This window comes from Nomascus leucogenys, chromosome 10 (assembly GCF_006542625.1).
Source record: "Nomascus leucogenys isolate Asia chromosome 10, Asia_NLE_v1, whole genome shotgun sequence".
Classification (NCBI taxonomy): Eukaryota; Metazoa; Chordata; class Mammalia; order Primates; family Hylobatidae; genus Nomascus; species Nomascus leucogenys.
In genome coordinates, this window is record NC_044390.1 from 4,116,716 (window position 1) to 4,141,309 (window position 24,594).

General features: G+C 57.5%; 1 protein-coding gene and 1 long non-coding RNA gene across 7 annotated transcripts in view; one reads left to right on the forward strand and one right to left on the reverse strand.

Annotated features, from left to right (window-relative positions):
- On the reverse strand, positions 1-21,363 carry TTYH1 (tweety family member 1). 6 transcript variants are annotated; one of them, XM_030819675.1, is made up of 14 exons: positions 21,110-21,363; positions 17,382-17,560; positions 15,313-15,424; positions 14,291-14,511; positions 9,940-10,035; positions 7,366-7,438; positions 6,788-6,863; positions 6,129-6,184; positions 5,829-5,921; positions 5,487-5,579; positions 1,004-1,146; positions 817-862; positions 547-627; positions 1-383 (listed from the first exon to the last, which is right to left on the reverse strand). In XM_030819675.1, the coding sequence occupies exons 1-13, from the start codon at positions 21,233-21,235 to the stop codon at positions 589-591; spliced, it is 1,353 nt and encodes a 450-aa protein (XP_030675535.1). In that variant the 5' UTR covers positions 21,236-21,363; the 3' UTR covers positions 1-383; positions 547-588. The 6 variants fall into 6 exon arrangements, with proteins under 6 accessions (XP_030675535.1, XP_030675534.1, XP_030675532.1 ...); XM_030819674.1 differs by having other exon boundaries at positions 547-630; XM_030819672.1 differs by lacking the exon at positions 21,110-21,363 and adding an exon at positions 19,867-20,728.
- LOC105738353 overlaps positions 20,870-24,594 on the forward strand; it is a 16,065-nt gene continuing 12,340 nt past the window's right edge. Inside the window, exon 1 of the long non-coding RNA XR_004031908.1 lies at positions 20,870-21,115. This is a non-coding gene — a long non-coding RNA (uncharacterized LOC105738353). The remainder of the gene's footprint in view (positions 21,116-24,594) is intronic.

Below are 24,594 nucleotides of genomic sequence, written 5' to 3' on the forward strand. Positions count from 1 at the left end.
TGCTTGTAAAATAGTCTTCCCTTTTATTTTAAATCAACCCTTTTCCAAGTTAGTGCCACAAGTTGAGATCGGGGGGTCAGAACCCACTGGGACGTGGCAGGGGCAGCAGGGGGACTCACGTCCCCCGCCCCCAGCTTAGTCCCTCCAAGGATGGGACCGGCAGCCAGGGATGAAGGGTGCGAGGCTGTCTGCCCCCCTCCCCTGCCAGCCCTACTCCCTAGTCTGCCCCCTCAGCTACTCCCAAGGCCAAGGACAGAAATGGGGGCACAGTGGCCAAGGGCAGGGAGGTGGTCCTGTGCAGGCTGTCCGTGGCCAAGAGTGTTAGTGGTCAGAGCCCAGGCAGGCTGGGTTAGTGGGGTCTCCTCCGGCAGCCAGGGAAGGAACTGCGGAGAGAGGGAGAGACAGGGCAGTGATGCAGGCTGGAGGGCCTGCCCGGTGCGGTCCACCCAGCAGGAAGCACGCAGCCCGTGCCTGGAGCAGCTCGGAGGGCGGGAGGGGAGGGCAGAGGCCAGGCTGCGGGAGCTGGGGTGGCCCTTGGAAGCTCACCGAAAAGGGGAGCCAGGCTCCAGTCCGGCCGGGAGGAGGGGCTCAGATAGACGACTGCCACTGCACAAAGCGCTTGGATTCCTGCTGGGAGATTCGGGGCGGGGGGGCGGGGGGGAGGGAGAGGAGGGAATGGAGTGGGAATTGGCTTTGTACTGTGGGACCCCAGCCCCTCCTCCCTCAGACCCAGGCGTCCAGGCCCCAGCCCCTCCTCCCTCAGACCCAGGCGTCCAGGCCCCAGCCCCTCCTCCCTCAGACGCAGGCATCCATTACCTGAGGGTTGAAAGGGTCGTCATCGTCTGTGTCATCGTAGTCGTCACTGGGGTTTGATGCGGGGCATGGCAGAGAGGCGGGATGGGGACCCATCAGGAGGCTGCACCCCCCACCCCCCACCACCGTGGTCCCCAGGTGCTGCCCCTCCTCTTCCCTCCCCAGGACCCTACTCTCCCCCGCTCCTGACCTGGGTGGGAAGAGGGCCCAGGCTCGGGGCAGGCTACAGAGGGCAGTGGCCAGTGCTCCTGCGGACAGCAGGGAGAAGAGCAGCAGGAAGAGCAGGCCTTCCAGGGCGTCTTCGCACAGGCCCCGCAGGGCTGCGCCATAGTCCTGAGGGGAGGGCATCATCAGGCTGTGCCCCCCACCCCCTCCCCCGCCAGCACACTCTGTGCACACCAGTCTGACCGTCCTCCCGGCTGTGGTACTGCACATGTCAACTGACCGCTCTGTGCCTCAGTTTCCCCTGTCAAAGGGCAGTTCTGAGAATACAGTGGGTACAGTGGGGTCGTTGGTGTGATAGGCCTGGCACTCAGGAATTAATTGCACAGCCTCCAGACTTGGCTTCTCCTGAGCTGCACCCCCCCTTGTCATTGCAGGCCCCTATCTCCCTTTCACATGGGTCCTCCCCGATCCGCACCCCACATCCAGAGCCAGTCCAGCATCTCCCACCAGCCCTGGGCCCTCTCCTCCATCTCCATCTACCCAGGAACCTGAAAACTGCTACTCCCGTTTCCTTTCTCCTTCCCGGCAGTGGCACCCCCTGCAAGAGCATCCTCCCCTGTCCCAAGCGCCCACAGGCCAGCCACCGCCAGCTCCGCCTTGGTCCAGGGGCGAGGGCTTCGTAACCTGGGCCCTGCTGACATTTTGAGCCCGATCATTGTGGTGACGGCGCTGCCCTGTGTGCTGTGGGATGCTGAGCAGCACTGCTCAGCTCCACCCACCAGATGCCAGGAGCACCCCTTCCCGCAGTGTGACAACCAACAGCAACTCGACACTCGGCCAAGTGTCCCTGGGGGCAGAACTCCTCACCCAGCCAAGTGTCCCTGGGGGCAGAATCACTGGCCTAGAGCACATGGAACAGCACGTAGAAGAACCAACCAGTGGCTCAGGATGACACCGCACACACGGTACACACTCAACATGCCAACAAATGCTGGCTCTGATGACTGTCGTCCCAAGAAACCAGCAGAAATGGCCTTCACCGAGTGCTGAGCACCTGCACAGCATATGCATTCAGTGGGGGTTGAGAGAGCCTGCTCTGCCCCAGGCGCTGCCCCCAGTACCAGGAAACTTCGGTAAACAGGACCGAGAAGGTCATCTCAGAGGCTGGTGCGCAACGAGGTAGGAGGGCGGGGGTCAGTGCAGGGCAGGGGTAGGTCGGGTGACCCCACCAGCAGGGATGGGTCCTCCAGGAAGGAGCCAGGCAGAGGGCTGTGCAGAGGAAGCTGGGAGGGGCTGAGGCCAGAGGCAGACATATCCAGGACTGACCACCCAGGCCCTTGTAGGTCAGGGCGAGGAACAGGGATTTTAATCCATGACCAAGGGGAATCACTGAGCGTTTTAAGCAGAGGAAGAACTTGATCGGATTGTGTTTTAAAAGGATCACCCAGCTGGCTGGCTGCTGCGTGGAGGACAGACGGGGATAGGCGAGGTGGGACAGGGAAGAGGCCCCTGTGGTCATGGTGGCTAGGATGCAGGGACGCAGGGCACAGCGGTCGTGGTAGCAACAGCGGTGGGAGTCCAGATAGGTTTCAGAGAAAGGGCCAACAGAACTTGTTCCGAGAATGGTTGTGGGAGGTAAGAGCCTGAGTTTCTGGCAGGAGCACCTGGTTGAGGTGGGCTGTCTGTTACTATGCCAGTGAGGGTGGGGGTAGGGACCTGTCCGGGCAATGGAGGCCCTGTTTTGAGAGTATTGGTACATGCACACTGTCCTTCATCCTCACAACAGCCCTGCCAGGCAGACACCGACCCTCTCACGCTGCCACCTTTTGCAGTGGTGGAAAGAAGTTGCAGCCCAGAGAGGGCAAGCTACTAGCCCAGAGTCACACTGTCTGGAAGGGGCTGAAGCGATATTGGAGCTGATTCTCTTAGGCTCCAGCCCCCACCCTCCTTCCTCCTCATCCCTGAAGTCCCTTACTGTTGATTTTTTTTTAATAGAGATGGGTTTTCGCCATGTTGGCCAGGCTGGTCTTGAACTCCTGGGCTCAAGGAGTTCTGATCTGCCCCACTGGGCCTCCCAAAGTTCTAGGTTTATAGGCAGGAGGCACTCATGCCTGGCCCCCTCCTATTTTTTTTTTTGAAACGGATTCTGGCTCTGTCACCCCAGCTGGAGTGCAGTGACACGATCTCAGCTCACTGCAACCTCCACCGCCTGGGTTCCAGCAATTCTTGTGCCTCAGCCTCCTGAGTAGCTAGGAATACGGGGGTGTGCCACCACACCCGGCTAGTTTTTTTGTATTTTTGGTAGAGATGGGATTTCGCCATGTTGCCCAGGCTGGTCTCAAACTCCTGACCTCAGGTGATCCGCCCACCTTGGTCTCCCAAAGTGCTGGGATTACAGGCATGAGCCACAGTGCCCGGCCCAGCCACTTATTCTTGATTTTAATCTGTGAGGACCCTGACGCCCTGACAGGGGAGATGGAGACCCAGGGTCTCATGGTGCAGTGGTAGGGAAGGGTAGAGTGATCTGTCCTCCTCCTTCCCTTCCCTCCCTCCACAAAGGAGTCTGGGGGCCTGTATTCCAGCCCAGTTTCTGCCTAGGCCACAGAAAACTGCCTGGACCTGTTTATCCTTATGCAAAAGATCAGAGCAGCCCTGGGCTGGGTGGGGCCCAGCCTTTCTCAGCTCAATAGTCGGCAATTCTGAGCATAGTGCTTACCCCCCACTCCCTTTTTGGAATGCCAGTTCCAGAAGGGTGGGGGGCAGTGGGAGCCACAGAAGGGGTCTGTCTGAGCCAGACCAGGGAAAGCTCAGATCCATGCGGTGGTGTAGACAAATCCCTCTTGGGTAGGGTTGCCAGATCAAATTCAGGACTTCCAGTTAAATTTGAATGTCAGATGCCCAATACATAATTTTCTGGTATAAGTGTCACCCCAGCATTGCACCGGGCGTACTTATAGCAGAGTAGTTTGCTGTTTGCTGAATCTGGCAGCCCTCTTCTAGGGTCCATGAGGGGACAGATGGGGAGGGGGCCATGCTTCCTTCTCCAGCCGAAAGAACGAGGCCTCAGCTGCAGCAGGGGCATTGGGCATTGAGAGCAGATGCATGAAGACATTCCAGAAGCAGAAAGGACAAGACTGGGCAACTGCCTGGCTGTGGGGGGCAGAGGGTGGGGCCCTCCGGAAGATCCCTCTCTCCTCAGTGTGCAAGGGCTGGCTGGCCGTGTGACCTTGGGAAAGTCCCTCAACTCTGCACCTCATCTTCTAAATCTGTTAGGTGGGATAATCATAGTTCCTTCTTCATAGCATTGTTAGGACGTATCGATGAGTTATCACCTGTGAAACGCAACAGGGTCAGGTACTTGGTGAAGGCTATGCAGTGTGAGGGCTTTGACGGGAAGACTGGCCGGGGAAAGGCATCCTCGGGTGTGTGTTTTAGAACAGCTCTTACTGGTTTTGTTTGTTTGTTTGTTTGTGACAGAGTTTCGCTCTTGTTGCCCAGGCTGGAGTGCAGTGGCGCAATCTCAGCTCACTGCAACCTCTGCCTCGCGGATTCAAGTGATTCTCCTGCCTCAGCCTCCCGAGTAGTTGGGATTATAGGCGCCCACCACCATGCCCGGCTAACTTTTTCTATTTTTAGTAGAGACGGGGTTTCACCATGTTGGCCAGGCTGGTCTTGAACTCCTGACCTCAGGTGATCCACCCGCCTGGGCCTCCCAAAGTGCTGGGATTACAGGTGTGAGCCTCCGTGCCCGGCCAGCTCCTACTGTTTTATAAGGGGAATTTTTTTTCAATCCTCACAGCCATCCAGTGAAAAAAAAAAAAACAACTCGTCCTTCCTCACAGTATGGGTAGGAAGCAGAGTCAGCCACGCTCACCTGCCTATGGCCGTGCAGCCTGCGGCAGAGCCCAAACTGGAGCCTGCAGGACACCAAATATCTTTCCTCCTTGGCGCCCTGCCCGCCCCTGCCTGTCCAGTATATGAACAGCATACACAGTGTATGAACGCCGCAGGGGAGCTGGGCAGGTGCCCACTCTTGCAATCCCAGGTTTATAAGTGAGGGAACTAATTGAGGTACAGAGAAGTTAGGTGACTTGCCCTTGGTCAAGAGCTAGGACTGGAACCCAGGCAGTCTTGCTCCAGAACTCACTGAGCGGCAGCCTCTAGGAGGGAGGGAGAGGCAGGAGGACGAAGAGAGGAGAGAAGACAAGGAAGGAAAAGGTGGCAGGAATGGACGGGGAGGGTGGGATGGGGACCCGGCGGGGAGTGCGGGAGTTGAGGGGGAAAGGGAGGGAGGAGGGAAGGAATATGGATAATGCTTGATAGGTAGGTAGAGGACAGGTTATAAATAGGTAGAGAATAGATATAGGACAGATAAATCATATAAACAGAGGATACAGAGATAGCCTCAGGCGCAATGGCAGGGGTCCAAGGAGAGGAAAGAGGTAGTTCTGTGGGTCGAGGCAGAGGCTCCCCGTGGGAGAAGAAATTGGGAGGGGGAAGGGGTTCACCTTGTGCAGGCCGCGGCAGTGTAGCAGTGCCACCAACTGGTGGAAGTTTCCTTCTGTCACATTCAGAGTCTCTTCCAAGGACAGCAGAGGCTTCTGCAGGGCGAGGAGAGATCGTTTTCCCACGAACTCTTCAGGCCCGCCCATCGCCCTGGCCCCGCCCTGCGGCCACGCCCACGACACAAGGCCCCGCCTAGCTCTGCAGCCCCGCCCACAACCCAGGGCCCGCCCACACACGGCCAACCGGTCTGGTTCTTTGGGTCCCACCTACGCCCCACAGCTCCATCCCGCCCCGTCCGCCTTCCCCTTGGGGTCCGCGTGTCTGGGGAGCGCCCACCCACCGACCTGCGCTGAAGGGAACTGAGGCACAGCTTCTCGCTCCAGGCCCAGCAGCTGGGAGTGGATGTTGGCCAGAGCTCGCTGGGACAGAGTCAGCCTCTGCGGAAAGAGAAAGGGAGGGAGGAGGACCGAGGCGTATACGCCCCTGGCCCTCTCTCCTCTCCTCCGGACACAGCACTCGGGCCCCTGGCCTGCATCCTCCCCGGAACCCAGGAGTCCAGGCCCCAGCCCCAGCCCCGCCCCCTCCCTTCAGAGTCCAGATTTCTGGTTCCCTCAACACCCGTTTCCCTTGCCCGCAGCCCTAACCTGTTGGAAGGGGTTGGAGACGGCCTGGTTGCAGAGGAAATAATAGCTCAGGATGTCTGAAGTGGGAGGAGGAGAGGGGAGGAGGCCGTGAGCCTGGGCCCCAGGGATCTCCCGGGGGAAGGCCGGGGACTGGGGGGTTAGCAGGGTTAGGGGCCTCAGCCCAGCCCTGGAGCCCTCCTGGAGCCAGACGGCCTTACCTTCAGAGACCTGCCAGCCCCGCGTCCTTTCTGCTCCTGCCACAGCCAGAGCCGGCGCTGGTGGGCATCCCTATACTCCCTGGGAACCCCTGACTAAATGGTGCTCCCCAGTTTTCTCCAGGGGGCCAAACCCCCCATTCCTGACACCCAGGAGCACCCTCTTCTGACCCTCCTCTCTCTTCCTGGCACCAGCATCTTTATCCTGCCCTCTTTTCCAGCCCACCAGGAGAGGCGCTGCCAGCTGGAGCAGAAGGGATGAGGGTCTGGTGGGTGGCGGGGCTCCAGGAGGGCTCCGAGCTGGGGAGTGGCCAGGAGCCCTGCTTCCCTTCCAGAGGGCTGGGTCTCGCCTGGCAGGCTGCACCCCCACCCCACCCTGGGCAGGACCCGGGCACAGAGGAATCCTGAGGAAGCCAGGGCCTGCACTGCCCAACCCGGCGGACCCACCGGGCCCTTGGAAATCACCTGAGCTGAGCCCTGTCTCCTCCTGGGTCAGGTTCAGAACATAAGGGTCTGGACTGGAGCAGAAGTCACTGAGGCCCTGTGTGAGGCAGCAGAAAAGGGGCTCAAACCCAAAACTGCCCCGATTCCACACTCCCACAGCACCCAGTGCCTGGCTCCCCAGCTCCCCTCCCCACCCAGGGCTCCAGGTCCCAGCCCCTCCTCCCTCAGACTCAGGAGTCCAGGCCCCAGGCCCCTCGTCCCTCAGATCCAGGGGTTCAGACTCTCCAGCCCTTTCTCCCCCAGACTCAGGAGTCTAGGCCCCCGGCTCCTCCTCCCTCACACCCAGGAGTCCAGACCCCCAGCCCCTCCTCCCTCAGACCTAGGAATCCAGGTTTCCAGCCCCTCCTCCATTATAGCTCAAACGTCCAGGACACCAATCGGTACCCACTCAGGACCCAGGAAACCAGCCCTAAACCTCAGAGCTGTGATCGTGCCCCCCAATTCCTTTCTCTACTAAACCATGCCATCCCGAGATCCAGAAGTTGAAGTCTCCAGGCCCCCTGAGTCCCAGAGCCCAATGACCCGGCCCTGGCACTCACCACGGCCGTGGCTGCCTCCAGGCCCATGGAGCCCCAGCTCAGGACGAGAACCAGGAGACTCATGACTGTCATCCTAGAGTGGGGGAGGGAGGATCAGCCTGGGGTTCTTAATCTCCTAGCCTAGCCTCTTTCCACACCCCAAATCCCATCACAGCCGTCCCCCGCCTCCACCCACCTCTGGAGCCTGGAGGATCAGAATTAGGGACACAGAAGTTCGGTGGTTGGGGGTAGGCCAGTGGCTGCTGACGTCCAGCTGGACATCTGGCTCCTGCCCAGATGAGCAGGGTGTGCAGTACGAGCAGGGCCCTGGGCTGGGTGGTCGCAGCTTGGATCCCAGCTCCAGGACCCTGGGACGGTGACTGCTCACCTCTGGGCTCACTTCCCCCAAAGGCTCCCCCAAGTCCACCCACAGCCTGGTCAGCCTCTGGCTCTGCCCTGTCTCCTCTGAGAATGGGAGACAGTGCCAGGGCTGAAATCTGAAAGGCTCTGGACTTTCCGGGTAGGGAGGGGTGCAGGGGGCCGTGTCAGCATTGATAGGGTGACCAATAAGCAAGAAGGGCACCCAGGGGTCCCCAAACTGAAGGCCTGGCTTCCAGTCTCAGACCTGCCCTGTGTTGGCTAGGTTTATGGGTCTACAAGCCTTCGAGGGGTCTCTCCCACTCTCTCAGGGGCAATGGAGGCACAAGTTCAACTCTGCCCCACCCCACCAGGGCCAGAGAGGACACAGGGACTCCTCCAATGGGAATGGCCTGCCTGGTTCAAATCCCAGCTCTAGCACTTCTAGCTGTGTGGCCCTAAGCAAGTGCCCCAACCTCTCTGATCTTCAGTCTCTCCCTCTGTTAAACAGGGAGAAGGGCCGGGCGTGGTAGCTCGTGCCTGTAAACCCAGTACTTTGAAAGGCTGAGGCAGGCTGATCACTTGAGGCAAGGAGTTCGAGACCAGCCTGGGCAACATAGCAAGACTCCATCTCTACAAAAATATGCAAAACTTAGGCCAGGCACGATGGCTCATGCCTGCAATCCAGGCACTTTGGGAGGCTGAGGCAGGCAGATCACCTTAGGTCGGGAGTTTGAGACCATCCTGACCAACATGGAGAAACCCCGTCTCTACTAAAAATACAAAATTAGACAGGTGTAGTGGCATATGCCTGTAATCCCAGCTACTTGGGAGGCTGAAGCAGGAGAATCGCCTGAACCCAGGAGGCAGAGGTTGCAGTGAGCCAAGATCACGCCACTCAACTCCAGCCTGGACAACAAGAGCCAAACTGCAGCTCAAAAAAACAAAAAACAAAAAAACAAAAACTTAGCCGGGAGTGGTGGCATAAGCCCGTGGTCCCAGCTACTCTGGAGGCCGAGGTGGGGGGATCACTTGAGCCTCAGGAGACAGAGGCTGCAGTGAGCTGTCATCATGCCATTGCACTCCAGCCTGGGCAACAAAGCAAGACCTTCTCAAAATACAAAACAGGGAGAAAGAAGCACCTTCCTCACAGGGGGCATGAGGCGCTCCACGGAGTGCAGGGAAGAGTGTCGGGCACGTAGAGCAAGCTGTGAAATCAGTGTGGTCCTGTGGATCTGCCACGACACTTAAGGATGGCTCAGTCTTGGACTTGGCCACCTTCTGCCTCAGGTCCCTGACCGGCCACATGGAGCCTTATGGTAGCTCCTTCATGGGGTGGAGGCAACTGAAGGAATCAGCGTGCATGACCCTCAATAGACCATCATCCTCATCTGTTTTTTTTTGAGACGGAGCCTCACTCTGTCACCCAGGCTGGAGTGCAGTGGTGCGATCTCACCTCACTGCAACCTCCACCTCCCGGGTTCAGGCAATTCTCCTGCCTCAGCCTCCCGAGTAGCTGGGTCTACAGATGCCCACCACCACGCCCGGCTAATTTTTGTATTTTTAGTAGAGACGGGGTTTCACCGTGTTAGTCAGGATGGTCTCAATCTCCTGACCTCGTCATCCGTCCGCCTCGGCCTCCCAAAGTACTGGGATTACAGGTGTGAGCCACCACGCCCGGCCTTTTTTTTTTTTTTTTTTGAGATGGAGTCTCACTCTGTCACCCAGGCTGGAGTGGGGTGCGATGGTGTGATCTTGGCTCACCACAACCTCCACCTCCCGGGTTCAAGCAATTCTCCTGCCTCAGCCTCCTGAGTAGCTGGGACTACCGGTGCACGCCACCACACCCGGCTAATTTTTGTATTTTTAGTAGAGACAGGTTTCTCCATGTTGGTCAGGCTGGTCTCGAACTCCTGACCTCATGATCCACCCACCTCGGCCTCCCAAAGTGCTGGGATTACAGGCGTGAGCCGCCGCGCCTGGCCTCATCCTCATCTTTATTGCAAACACAATGATTATTTCTGCCATGATTCCAGCATACTTCATACTGTGACGGCTGCCTGTTTTCAGGTCTGTCCCCGCCTCCCTCCTGGGTTGCTCTGACTCTCTTTTCTTCCTGTGTACCCGGCCCTGACCTGAAGGACCACAGTCCTCTGTGTAGGAGAGTTGTAAGACTGAGGTCCTGCCTGCCAGGAGAGTGCCAGGCAAGCACTGGGTCCCCCTACTGCCTGCACTTACACGATCACCAGCCACTTGCTCTGCTTCGCCAGGCCCAGGAGGGTGAAGAGGCAGACCAGCAGCTCCAGGAGCAGCAGGAGGACATAGGCCAGCCACCTGGGAGGGGAGAGTGTAGGGCTGAAACCTGCCTCCAGGCACCCCGGCGGAACAGCAACCCCCCACCAACATTCACCCTGTCCCCCAGCTCAGCCTCACATTCACCACCCTCCAAGCTCAGCCTCCTGCTGTTTACTGTGTCTGGGCCACAGCCCAGCTCATCTGTGAAATGGTGTTATCAGGAGACGGGACACTGGAGCGGTTTAGAACACAGGTCCTGAGCACCTGGGACTATCCCTTGGCCAGGCCGCACACATGTGCCCTGTGACCAGGGACACGTGATGTGTCCTCTCTGAGCTCCTCATCCCCGACCCCACCCTGCAGAGTGGAGATATTCATTCTCAGACTGCACCAAGGATCCCATCGCATCCCCAGAGGGCATGACGTCTGGAGGCAGAGGCTGCCTGGTCTCAACCCCAGCCCCTCCGCTTAACTGGCCGGGTAACTCTGTCTCGGTAACCTTAGCCTCTCATTCCTCAGTTTCCCCACATGTAACGTGGGGAGCACAACAGCACTGGCTTGAGAACGTTGCCTCGAGTGGGATGCGTGACTAGAAGTGCTTAGGAGAGTGCCAAGCATGTGGACACACTTAGAGGTTAGCCTGAGCGTGATCGAGGGAACTGAGATGTTATTTAATAGTTAATACTTGGCCAGGCACGGTGGCTCACGCCTGTAGTCCCCACACTTTGGGAGGCTGAGGCGGGCGGATCACTTGAGGTCAGGAGTTTGAGACCAGCCTGGCCAACATGGTGAAACCCCGTCTCTACTAAAAATACAATAGTTAGCCGGGCGTGGTGGTGCACGCCTGTAATCCCAGCTACTTGGGAGGCTGAGGCAGGAGAATCATTTGAACCTATGAGGCGGAGGTTGCAGTGAGCCGAGATTGCGCCCCTGCACTCCAGCCTGGGCGACAAGAGTGAGACTTAGTCTCAAAAACGAAAAAGAAAAGTTAATACTTAGATATCAGCGAAGGGCCCACCACCATGATTCAGGAGGTGCAAGCATGCAAGCCACAGTGAGAGACAGGACAGACGGGACTAGCTGGATGTCCGAGGCCGACTAAGAATCCCTAAGCATAGCTGGGAAGGTGACCGCATCCACCTTTAAACACGGGGCTTGCAACTTAGCTCACACCCAACCAATCAGGTAGTAAAGAGAGCTCACTAAAATGCTAATTAGGCAAAAATAGGAGGTAAAGAAATAGCCAATCATCTATCGCCTGCGAGCACAGGGGGAGGGACAATGATCGGGATATAAACCCAGGCATTCCAGCCAGCGACGGCTACCCCCTTTGGGTCCCCTCCCTTTGTATGGGAGTTCTGTTTTCACTCTATTAAATCTTGAAACTGCACACTCTCTGGTCCGTGTCTGTTACGGCTCTAGCTGAGCTTTCGCTCGCCGTCCACCGCTGCTGTTTGCCGCCGTTGCAGACCCTCTGCTGACTTCCACCCCTCTGGATCTGGCAGAGTGTCCGCTGTGCTCCTGATCCAGCAAGGCACCCATTGCCGCTCCCAATCGGGCTAGAGGCTCGCCATTGTTCCTGCACAGCTAAGTGCCTGGGTTCGTCCTGATCGAGCTGCACACTAGTCGCTGGGTTCCACGGTTCTCTTCCGTGACCCACGGCTTCTAATAGAGCTGTAACACCCACCGCATGGCCCAAGATTCCATTCCTTGGAATCCGTGAGGTCAAGAACCCCAGGTCAGAGGACAAGAGGCTTGCCGCCATCTTGGAAGTAGCCACCACAATCTTGGGAGCTCTGGGAGCAAGGACCCCCCGTAACAACAGCACAGTGCTCGGCACATAGTAAGTGCTCAGTTAATCCTGCCATTCTCTGCAGGCCCCACAAGCTTGGGCTTCACTAACCCTCGTCTCTGGCTGCTTCCCCCCAGCCTCGCAGGTGCCCCCTCCAGCAAGACTCCCTTGGGGACCCCTGATTTGTCTGTCGAGGGACGCCCAAGTGCGGGGTGCTTTCGCGGTGGTGCACCCGGAAGATATTTTCTAGCGATGGTGGGTCTGCCTCACCCTGGCGTCACCCTCATGGCTCCCCCCACTTCCCTACCCTCCTCCAGGAGGAGGAGCTGAGGCCCGGGTTGTGCAGCCCCTGGGCCTGACCACAATGCAGGATCTGGACTTCCTCAAACCCAGGCCTGTCTGTCTCTTACACCTGCTGCCCTGCAGGTGTGTCCTGACCTCCAGCTTTTTCAGCCCCAGTCAGCCTTCCCCACCGGAGCACAGCATCCCGGAAGGTCTCCCGAATCTCAGCCCATGCCCCGCAGGCAGGGCCCCCAGCTGACATTGGATGAATGAATGAATGAATGAATGATTACTAATGGTCAAAGCAATGAGGACACCATCATGGTGGCCGCTGGGAAGGGTGGCTGCCTGGACGCTGCACAGCTCACTGCCTCCTCCTCCAAATGCCACCTTCTCAGTCCCCCGATGAACTGCCAGACTCTGTCCCACCTCATATCCCTCTATAATTTTCTTTTTTTTTTTTTAAGACGGAGTCTGGCTCTGTCACCCAGGCTGGAGTGCAGTGGCACGATCTCGGCTCACTGCAAGCTCCACTTCCCAGGTTCAAGCGATTCTCCTGTCTCAGCCTCCCAAGTAGCTGAGACTACAGGCGCCCGCCACCACACCCAGCTAATTTTTGTATTTTTAGTAGAGACGGGATTTCACTGTGTTAGCCCGGATGGTCTCGATCTCTTGACCTCGTGATCTGCCCGCCTCGGCCTCCCAAAGTGCTGGGATTACAGGCGTGAACCACCATGCCCAGCCCCCTCCGTAATTTTCTCCAAAGTTCTCATGGCCCAGCACCTTACAGACAATGTTTTTCTCCGAGTTTATCCCTTGCTGGCCCCCCCTGGAGGACACAGCCACGTGGCAGGGATTTCTGCCACTTGCTCACTGCCCTGCCCCGCCACCTGGGTGACTACACTTCACATGCACCTCTGCGGTGCTCTCCCTGTGCTAATCGTCCTTCTCAGCACTCACATGCCAACTCAACAATTCGCACCAATTCAACAAGGGGGACGCTGCCCCGATTCCCATTTCACAGATGGGAAAACCAAGGCACATGCCACATGCCTGCAAAATAACTTGATTGCGGCCGCATGGTTAGGGAGGGGCTGGCTGGCTTTCGAGCTCAGGTTCCTGACCTGTAGGTATGCTGCCTCTTTCACCAGAGGGTGCTAAATAAATAATGCTGAACAACACTTTGAGAGGCCAAGGCGGGCAGATCACAAGGTCAGGAGTTTGAGACCAGCTTGGCTAACATGGTGAAACCCCGTCTCTACTAAAAATACAAAAATTAGCCAGGCGTGGTGGCACGTGCCTGTAATGCCAGCTACTCAGGAGGCTGAGGCAGGAGAATCGCTGGAATCCAGGAGGCAGAGATTGCAGTGAGTTGAGATCGTGCCATTGCACTGCAGCCTGGGCGACAGAGTGAGACTCCATCTCAAAAAAAAAAAAAACAGTGCTGAACAAACACACATGTCACACGGATGAACGAGTGAGTGAGTGGCCTGCTGGGTTAGTCCGAGAGTGACTGAGTCCAAGAGTGACTTGCTGAATGAGTGAGTCAAGGAATGAACGCATGTGTGAATAAGTGAGTGGAGTGACGTGGAGGGGGTGAGTGAGTGAATGGGCGAGGACATGGGCGTCAGGATGGTCATGAGGTCCCGTAATCTGTCCCTCTGTGCAGGGTTTATCAACCTCATCATTTTTTTTTTTTTTTTGAGATGGAGTCTCACTCTATTGCCCAGGCTGGAGTGCAATGGCGAAATCTCAGCTCACCGCAACCTCCATTTCCCGGGTTCAAGGGATTCTCCTGCCTCAGCCTCCTGAGTAGCTGGGATTACAGACGTCTGCCACCACGCCCGGCGAATTTTTGTATTTTTGGTAGAGACGGGGTTTCTCCATGTTGGCCAGGCTGGTCTCAAACTCCTGACCTCAGGTGATCCGCCCACCTTGGCCTCCTAAAGTGCTGGGATTACAGGCCTGAGCCACCGCGCCTGGCCAACCTCATCATAATCGGCATGGTGGCTGGATCATTCCCTGCCAATGGGTGGGGAGGGGGGTCCTGTGCATTGCAGGGTGTTGAACAGTCCCTGGGCTCTGCCCACTGGATGCCAGCAGTGCACACACACACCCCAGCTGTCACAACCAAAACTGCCTCCAGACATTGCCAACTGTCCCCCCGGGGACTCCGCCTGAGAGCTGCTGGCACAGACAGCAAGAAGAGCAGCCTCTCACCTGTACTCCTCCACGAAGGACACATCTTCAGCCACCTGCAGGGGGCTCAGGGGCACTCCCTGCCAGAAGGCCAGCCCCTGCAGCTGCTGGGCCACAGCCTCGGCCTGCCGCCGAGCCCCTCGGGCGGCAGCCACCAGCTCCGTGCGTGGCTCGAGCACCTCCTCCAGGGTGGTCAGCTCTGTCCTCACTGCCTCGCCCAGCCTCTCCACCGTCTCCATCACCTGGGGATAGGACAGGAGCTGAGGCCTGGAAGGACATCCTGTGGGGAGCCCAGGGTCAAGGCATGGGGTTTTAGAGGTGAAGGAGGGGTGCATAGTAGCAGGTGTCTGCGGTCTGGAGTCTGGGACATCTGAGGATTGAGGAAGGGAAGGGGTTGGGGAGGGGCTCCAAGATCAAGTTCATGGAGTTCTGTGGCCTCTATCCAGAGCTCTGGATGGTTGGTAGCTTGAGCCCAGGGTAGTGAGTCCAGCCCCAGGACGGAGATTAAGTCTGGAGCTTTAGGTCTAAAGTTTTCATCTGCCTTCCAGAATCTGGGGTCTCAAGTCTGGGTGCCATGGTCTAGGGTCTGCAGCTGGACATGGAATCTGAGGCCTGAGGTGGGGCCAGGCCTCAGCCCCAGGGCCCAGAATCCCGGAGCTGAGGTCGGAGCTGAAGCCTCAAGTCGGGGACCTGGGCCTCAGGGCGGGGGTCCCTGAGCTTGCTTACGGGCCAAGAATCAGGTCTGGGGCCCTGGATCTGGCCCGTGGACAGGGGCTGGTGTCCCTGGTGCTTGGTTTCCGTGTGGCTTGGGGGTTCCAGGTAAGGTCCAGGGCTGGGCATGGGTGTGAGGCCCTCAATTTGCAGCCAGGGGTGGGGGTGGGGTGGACAGTCTGAGGTCTGTGGGTCTCAGGATGAAGTTCTGAATCTGGGTTCCTAAGCTTCAAGCCTGGGGTCTTAGCTCTGAGTTTGGATCCCTTTGTCCTTGGGTGTGAGGAGCCCATCCGGGTATGGGTCTGGGGTCCCACTGGTTGCTGGCCCCTCACCAGGTGGTCAATGGTGCTGAGTGTGTGGTTGGCGTGCAGCAGCGCGGAGCTGAGCTGGGACACCCCATCACTGGTCTCACTGTTGCCATAGAAACCGATGCCAATGCCAATGCTGAGCAGAGGAGGAGGGAGAGGAATCTCAGCGGGTCCCAGGACCCCGGGGGCCACCGTCCCCTCCCACCCCATCCCCTCCACCTCGCCTTCTTATCCACCCCTCCCATCTCTCAGCCCCACCCCATTGGTCCAGCCCGTGGGAAAAGGACGACTTCAGCCTGGCCCCCATCGGTTGCCAAGGTAACGGGAAGGCCTCACTCCCCCAGTGGAGGGACGTCATTGTGATGCTAATGGTGGGTGGAGTGGTGGGGGGGAGGGAGCCCCCGATTTAACTCGCACCTCCCTGGAGCAGAACCCCAGTCACACCCAGCCCGGGATGGGCCGTCTTCCCCTCCCTATGACTGCCTGCCCCACACTCTTCCCGGGCAGGCAGCCCTCCTGGCACCTGTCCTAGGGTGTCCTAGGGTCCTTGGGGCCCGCAGTGCCGACCCTTCAGTACTGAGATGTCCCCCGCCCCCACCTCCTGGGGGTTTCTAAGGGTACGAGGGGGGCAGCTGCCACCATCTCCTGGGGGGACGCTGAGCCTGGAGCTCTCAGCCTTCCCCCACCCGGGACCCCAGCTTCTGGCCAGCTGGGAGGGAAGTAAGGGAATGTGGGAGGGAGGCTGGAGGATGGGCCAGAAGCCGTGCCCCCGCCCCGGCCCTGCCAACACACAGAGCTCCATTGTGGGGCCTGAATGTGGGGCCCCAGACCCCTCCCGTCCCCGCCCCCAGCCGGTGTCCCGCAGCGGAGGGGGCGGGAGCCTGACACCCTCCCGGTTCCCAGCCCCTGCTGGGCCTCCACCCCCATCCCTCGGGTCAGACGCCCAGTGTCCCCGCCCCATTGTTCAGAGTCCTACAAAGCTCCTCTTGTTCCCAGGCCGCGGGGGCTGGGGCCGTGTCTCTCTCCCACTGGGCCTTTGTCCACCTCCCCTGTCTACCCCCACGCCAGAGAGCCGGAGGAGGAAGCGTCCTGGATACAGGGCACCCCCACAGGGCCCTCCCCTTGCATGCTGTGGGTCCGGGGCAGGCCTCTGGCCCTCTGGGACCTCCCATCTGTGGAAGAGGATAGCCGTCTGTAACCTGTGGGTGCTGCCCTGCTGGGGAGGGGGCCGTGCTCAGAGCTTGTTCTTGGTAGGTGGTGTGTTCACATTGGAAGCCCCCTAAGCTCCCTTTGAGGGGTGTGAGGGGGTCCTACTAACCTGGGTCTGAATCTCTGTGCTGCCTCTTAAGCCACGTGGCCTTGAAAAGTGACCTCCCCTCTGTCCCTGAGCCTTCCTCTTTGGAAACTGGGCCTGACACCCCTGAATCCAGCAGCGTTATTGTGAGAAGGAATTAGACCAGCTCAGGTCTGGGCACAGATGAGGTGTTCTCGGAGGATGATTATATCTATCGTCCATCTCCTGATTAGAACATAAGCTGCATGAGGGGCTCCTTGCCTGGCTTGGTCAGTATGTGGCACATAGTAAATATTCAATAAACAGTTGTCGAATGAATGAGCTGGTGAATGACGGAATGACAGACATCACCAGTTAACGTTGGCTGAGAGTAGCTGCAAGCCCGACGCTGTGCTTTCTCTCCATCTTCCCCCAGCAGGATGTGGGCGAGATGATAATGCCCAGTTTACAGATGTGGAAACTGAGGCGCAGGGAGACTATCACTCCCTTAGGTCACACAGCTATGCACTGGGAGAGCCACCAAGACCAGGCCAGGCCATCTGACTGCCCCTGCACCTTCTCACCAGATGGCTGCCCTTGATCCATTTCCGCTCCAGAACCTCACCTTCTCCGTCCATCAAATGGGACGGTCCTTCCTGCTGTGCGCTGAAGTGGGCTTGCAAATGGCGGGGAGAGGGACGAGGGAGTTTCCTCCTCCCTGTCTGCTTCCTCCATGTCCCCGGAGGACACCCCCAGGAAGGCCAGCAGAGAGCTTGGGAAGCCCTGTCCCCACCGCCCACCCGCCCTGGGGCCCCATTACCAGCCGGCGAGAAGGGCGACAATGCAGCTCCAGGTGACGCAGCCTCCCCCGGGCGAGGGGATCTTGGACCCTGGGGGCTCAGGGGGCCGGCAGCAGCAGAAGCGGATGAGGTAGACAGCGATGAAAATGAGGCTCAGGCCCAAGCCCAGGCCCGCCAAGGCCGCCACCAGCAACAAGGCCTGGGGAAGGGGGTGACATCAGACCTCCGAGGGCACCAGCGTGTTCCACACGCAGATCCCGCTTCCTGCGTGGCTGGGGGGTCGGGGTCTGGGATGTCAGAGTGAAGGTGGGAGGCATTCCTGGCCTAATCTTGGGGGAGATTGGGTCCCAGCCCCTCCCAGGCTGGCAGCTGGGGCTCCAGGTGTCAGGGCCAGCTTGCTGGAGGGAGCTTCCAACTGGGGGCCCCAAGCCTTGGGTCCCAGTTCTGCTCTGCCCTCCAATGGCTGTGCGACCTTTAGCAGGAACCTTCCCTTCTCCGAGCCTGGGTTTCCTTCTCTCTACAGGCAGCAGTTGGAATGGAGCATTTCCCCAGGACCTGCCAAGGTCCCTCCACAATCGCGTGGGATCAGGGGGCGGGTGGGGGTGTGGGGGCACCTGTTCCTGGTGCCTCGGGCCGGGCCGGGGAAGGCGTGCTTCCTCCCCCTCTCCTCCCTGCTCACTGTCTCCCCTGCTGCTGAGCGCCACACCCCAGTGCGCCTGAGCTTGTCACCCAGGGATGGGGTGAGGGGCTGTGTGGCAACGTGTGTGTGTGTGTGTGTGTGTGTGTGTGTGTGTATGCAAGACTCAGAAATGGAAAATGGGAGAGTGAAGACAGAACAGAGAGAGAGAGAGAGAGAGAGATGGAGGGAGGGAGGCACGGGCAGAAAGACACAACCAAAAAAAGAGACAAAGATAAGACAAGGTTTGGGCATGAGTCAGAAAAAGGCAGAGAGCAAAAGGGATCAAATCAGAGAGGAAGAGCAGAGTCAGGGAGAGAGAGCGTGAGAACGCTATGGAGACAGGGGAGACACACAAGGACCGAGAGGCAGAGAGAGCCAAGGCCCGGAAGACAGAGGCAGGCCGCGGCAGCGTTGTGCAGTGGGCAAAGCCTTGCAGAATAACAGGGCTCTCCATGTGGCGGGGATTTCCCAGCTGACCTGTGCAGTCCCAGAGGCTCAGAGGCCCACAGTGGCCCAGGGGGTTTGCACTGAGCCCCGGAGCATGGCGGGGGGACAGCACTGGGATCAGAGTCACACCTCTGGACTTGCCAAGCCTGTTTCCCCTAAACCACGGCGTTTCTGCCTTTGTCCACACACACACACACACACACAGTGGCACAGTGGTGTGTGTGTCCCAAGTGTGTGCAGTGTTTGTGTTTCTGGTGTGAGACCGGATGTTTTTATCTTTGGGTTGTCTCCATGAGATGAGGATGCACCTGAGTGTGTCTCCTGGGTGCACTGCTGTCTGCAAATGAGAACATCTGTGGGCATTTGTGTGTTCTGGGCACAGTTCCTTGGGTCTGTGAGTGGGTCCGGTTGTGTGTGTGTAACAGTGTGGATGAGTGTGTGTGTGGATGCGTGGCTGCATGTGAGTGTGTGTGCACATGAATGTTATAGTCAATATATATGCGCATGGGTGTGTAGATGTGAATGTGGAATGTATGTGTGTGTGTGTATATGGGAGTATAAATGTGTATGTGTGACTGTGCATGCATGAGTGTGTAAGCATATATATAAGTGCAGAGTGTGCTTGTATATGGGAGTAAATGCTTATATGTGTGTGTGTGAGCGTGTGCTGTGAGTCACTGTGTGCAATGTGTGTGCATATGTGTGATTGTGTATGTGTAAGTGGGTATATCCATGTGAGTGTATGCATCTGTCTATATGTGTGTTGTATGTGGGTGTGAGTGCATAGTGGGAGTAGTAAATGGGTAGTGCGTGTGCATATGTGAGTGTGTAATGAGAGTAAGTGGGCGTGTGTGTGTGCCTGTGCATATGTGAGTGTGTGCATATGTGCGTGTGTAATGAGAGTAAGTGTGCATGTGTGTGTGCCTGTGCATATGTGTGTGTGCATGTGTGTAATGAAAGTAAGTGAGCATGTCTGAGTGTGTCTGTGCATGTGTGTGTGCATGTGAGTGTGTAATGGGAGTAAGTGGGCGTGTCTGAATGTGCCTGTGCATATGTGTTTGCATGTGAGTGTGTTGGAGTAAGTGGGCGTGTGTGTGTGCCTGTGCATATGTGAATGTGTGCATGTGAGTGTGTAATGGGAGTAAGTGGACGTGTGTGTGTGCCTGTGCATATGCGGGTGTGTGTGTGTGGCTGTGTGCCTCCCCGCGGGCCAGTGTCCCAGAGGCCCTGGCTGTGTCTGCAGCTGTACCCACGGTGGTCGCGTCCCTGGAGGGGTCCCCCTCGCTCTCCTCGGCTGTGGGGCTCTGCCCGCGCATCCCTGCCACCCTGACCCTGACCCCCGACCATGGGGGCGGAGTGAGGCTTCCCCAAACCCGTGCCTCTGGCGGTGACTGGGGCTGCGGATCCCCGCATGCGGCTTCGGGAGGTCTCCGGGCCAGAGCCGGCGTGAGTCTGGGCCAAGGCCGGAGCCGGTGGAGCGGCGGCGTTGGAGGTGGCCGTTGTGTAACCGCGAGGCTGTGGGCGAGGGGACGGCGGTCCCCGTGTGTGGGGAGAGGGGGCGGCGAGGAGCAGGCGGGGAAGAGCTGCTCAGGGCTGTGCCAGCCATGACCCAAATAGCTCAGAACACAGCACTCATCCCCTCCGCGCTTTTCTGGGACCCCCTCCACGCCCCCTGAGCTCTCCAATCCCAGCCCCCTTTTCCCAGGAGCAACCCAGGACGGAGCCCAGGGGCTCAGGCCCCATTGGCAGGGCCAGGACCCGTCCTGGGGCCACATGGGGACTCCCAGCACCCCCACCCGTCCCCAGCTCAGCCAAGCCTTTCTCCTCATTAATCTCAAAGTCAAGGACTTGAATTAAACTGGGTCAGGGGACAGCTCTTTCGCCCATTGGAGCTGCCCCGATCCGGGCCCCTTCCCCAGGGACCCCGGCTTCTGTGAGGTTCCCACACCGGCCCCACCCTCGGGACCCGGGTCTGTCATTCCGAGGCTCCCCAAATCCACCCTCATCTCGGCCCTCACCCCTGCAGCGCCCTGACCACCCCTTCTTTCTTGGGACTGGCAAGAAGCTTCCTCTCCCAGAGCCCCTTCATTTTCCAGCCCTGGCCCTCAGCCCTGGGGCCCCTTCCCCATTTCAGACTGTCAATCCCATCCCAGCACCGCAGAAGCCAGCGTTTTCCCCTCCACCGTTATCAGGTCCGCTGTCTCCTGGGTCCCACCTTATCTGGGACATATTCACCTGCTCTGATCCTGTGGGGCTGGGTCATCTTTTAGGGCAGGGAGAGTAGACCTACCCTCCCAATGACCCTGGAGGCCGGCTTCCCAGGCAGGTATCAGACACCCGAGAATCCGGGCCCCCCTCCCCTCCTCTCCATGAACTCAGGGGTCCAGGCCCCCAGCCTTCCCTTATTTAGAGAGCTCGAGGTCTGGACCCCCAGCTCGCGTCCCGGGAGAACCTCCAGGCATGGGCGCCCCAGGCTCCTCCTCCTTCCGAAACCCCAAAGTCCGGGCCGGCCCCCACCCTCCGGGGGAGCTCAGGAAATCTGTGACCCAGCCCCCTCCTCCCTCGGGACCCAGGAGCTCCGGCCCCCAGCCCTGGCCCCCAGGCCCTGGCGCCCGGTCCCACCTGCTGGTATTCCTGCTCTTGGGGCGCGAAAACGCTGGGCACCGGGCGGAGCTGGAAGTCGGCGCGGGGCAGCTGGTGGAGGAGATGCACCCAAGCCGAGGGCCGGTAGCCCGGGGGCGCCCCCATGGCCCCCGGGGGAGGGGGCAGCGGGGCGGACGCCGGGGCTGCGGGAGCCTCCGGAGTCGAGCGGGGCGCGGGCGGCGCGGGGTCTGGCTGGGCTCAGGGGAGCGGGAGCGGGGGGGGAGGCAGGGGGTGGGGGGCGGAGATTGGGGGGAGGGAGGCGCGGGCCGGGCGGGGACGGTGCTGCCCCTGGTGGTCGCGGCGGGGACTGCGGGAGTCAGGAGGCCCTGGCGCTCCGCCCGCCCTGGTCGCGGCTCCCACCTGCTGCCCGCGCAGGTACCGCGCTGCTGGCGTCGGCAGCATCCGGACAGCTGGCTTGCATCGCGATTGAAAACAGCCCTCCTTGTCCATACGAGACCACTTATACTGTTATTTCACCCTAAAACATAACGATCCCTTTATCCTTATGGAGAACCTTCATGTCTGTGTAAAGGTTGCTAGTAAGTACAGAGCGTTTTACAAAGAACGGCCAATTCCATGGATAAAAAGTCCTCTGTGTATGAAAGTGCTCCCACCTGTAAAAGATGCCCTTATTTGTGTAAAATCTCCGTCCCACTTTTATTCCTAGCCTGCATAAGGACACAGCTTCTAAGCACAAACCCTCCTATGTGTACAGGCTACTCCAGAATGTGTGGAAAAATCCACACACCTGTGTAACAAGCCTTCATACTGCATAAGGACCCCTTCTACCTGCATAAGGACCCTGGTCATCTATATAGGGGCCCTTCCCGTCCTGTAAACTGACTCGGGATTACTTCGGTGTATACAAGGACCCCTGCCCCTTGGCATTCGCCGTACAGTTACAGAGTATTTTTCCAGCCACTCCCCATGTTACGTCTCACTGGAATCCTCCGATGCCACACCGATAGATGGGGAAGTGCTAAACCTGGGAGGGGACTTGGCCACCCCGACATGGTCACCCAGACTGTCACTATTGCAGCCAAAACTAGGTGCTCAGGAATCTGGCCCCAGGGGTCCCCTCTTGCTGTAGGGCAGGGTGAGACTTTGCCATCTGGAAACCACACACGTGGCCTCTGGAAGAAAGGGAGATTAGTGCTCCACTTACCCCATTTCCATATTTTGCTCCAGATTGGCAAGAAAGGGCTAGGGAAAAGAGGAATGCTGGTGGTAGCGGAGGTGGTGGTGATGATAATGATGGTGGTGATTATGTTGTGATACGATGGTGATGATGATGGTGGTGGTGATGACAGTGATGGTGGTGATGATGGTGATGGTGATGATGATGATGGTGATGGTGATAGTGGTGGTGATGGTGATGGTGATGGTGGTGATGATGATGATGGTGATGATGATGATGGTGATGGTGATAGTGGTGGTGGTGATGATGATGATGGTGATGATGATGATGGTGATGGTGGTGATGGTGATAGTGGTGGTGGTGATGGTGATGATGATGGTGATGATGGTGATGATGATAGTGGTGATGATGGTGGTGATGATGATGATGGTGATGATGATGATGGTGGTGATGATGGTGATGGTGGTGATGATGGTGATGGTGATGGTGGTGATGGTGATGATGATGTGGTGATGATGATGGTGATGTGTGATGATGGTGATGGTGGTGATGATGGTGATAGTGGTGGTGATGGTGGTGATGATGATGGGTGATGATGATGATGGTGATGGTGGTGATGATGGTGATGGTGGTGGTGATGGTGGTGATGATGATGATGGTGATGATGGTGGTGATGGTGATGGTGGTGATGATGGTGGTGATGGTGATGATGATGATGGTGGTGATGGTGGTGATGGTGATGGTGATGTGGTGATGGTGATGGTGGTGATGGTAATGATGGTGGTGGTGGTAGTGGTGATGGTGATGGTGGTGATGGTGATGATGATGATGGTGATGGTGATGATGATGGTGAAGAAGAGGATATGATGATGATGATAGTGATGATGATGATGATGGTGAAGACATGACTATGTTGACATGTCATGATGATAATGATAATGATGATAATGATGGTGGTGATGATGGTGATGAGGATGATGATGATGGTGATGATGATGGTGGTGATGATGGTGGTGATGACGGTGATGATGATGATGATGATGGTGATGATGATGCTGGTGATGATGGTGATGTTGGTGATGATGGTGGTGATGGTGATGGTGATGTTGGTGACGTTGGTGATGGTGGTGATGGTAATGGTGGTGGTGGTAGTGGTGATGGTGATGGTGATGGTGGTGATGGTGATGATGATGATGGTGATGGTGATGATGATGGTGAAGAAGAGGATATGATGATGATGATAGTGATGATGATGATGATGGTGAAGACATGACTATGTTGACATGTCATGATGATAATGATAATGATGGTGGTGATGATGGTGATGAGGACGATGATGATGATGATGATGATGGTGGTGATGATGGTGGTGATGATGGTGATGATGATGATGATGGTGATGATGATGATGATGATGGTGATGGTGATGGTGGTGATGTTGGTGATGGTGGTGATGGTAATGATGGTGGTGGTGGTAGTGGTGATGGTGATGGTGGTGATGGTGATGATGATGATGATGGTGATGGTGATGATGATGGTGAAGAAGAGGATATGATGATGATGATAGTGATGATGATGATGATGGTGAAGACATGATTATGTTGACATGTCATGATGATAATGATAATGATGATGATGATGGTGGTGATGATGGTGATGAGGACGATGATGATGATGGTGAGGAGGAGGATAGTGATATTGGTGAAGGTATTGATGATGAAATGGGAGAGTGAGAATAGGCACCTTGTCTCTCTCTCTCTCTCTCTCACACACACACACACACACACACACCCTCTCATCACTACCCTAGGTCTTCTCCAGCTTTCTCTGGTTCTGGCTAGAGTCATGTTCTCCACCATTCCCAACCAGGTGGTCTACATGGGGCGTGGGGATGAAGAAGGTCCTGAGATGAGCAGTTAGAGGTGTAGTAAGTGACTGTAGGCAAGTAGTTTTCCATCTCGGAGTCTCTCTTTTTCTGTCTGTAAAATGAAGGCTTAACCCTTTAGGGCTAAGATTAGTGTATTCTAAAACTCTTGTTCTGACAATCTCTTGCATCGTGTCCACAACCAGTGTTTGTTGTAGCAGCAGGATTTGCTAATGGGAAGAATTCCAAACGTCATGATGTGCACAATTGGGCATGTGTACCTCAGAGTGCAGGACAGTGAGGTGCTGGTGGTGGCTCTGCAACCCAATAGAACTCAGTGGCTCCACGTTGCCCATAGAATCAAGTCACACCCTCAGCCCTGAGTTTATGCCCTCCATCATTTGGCCCTGCATCAGCCCTCTCCATATGGATAATATTCTAGATTAGTGGTTTCCAACTTAT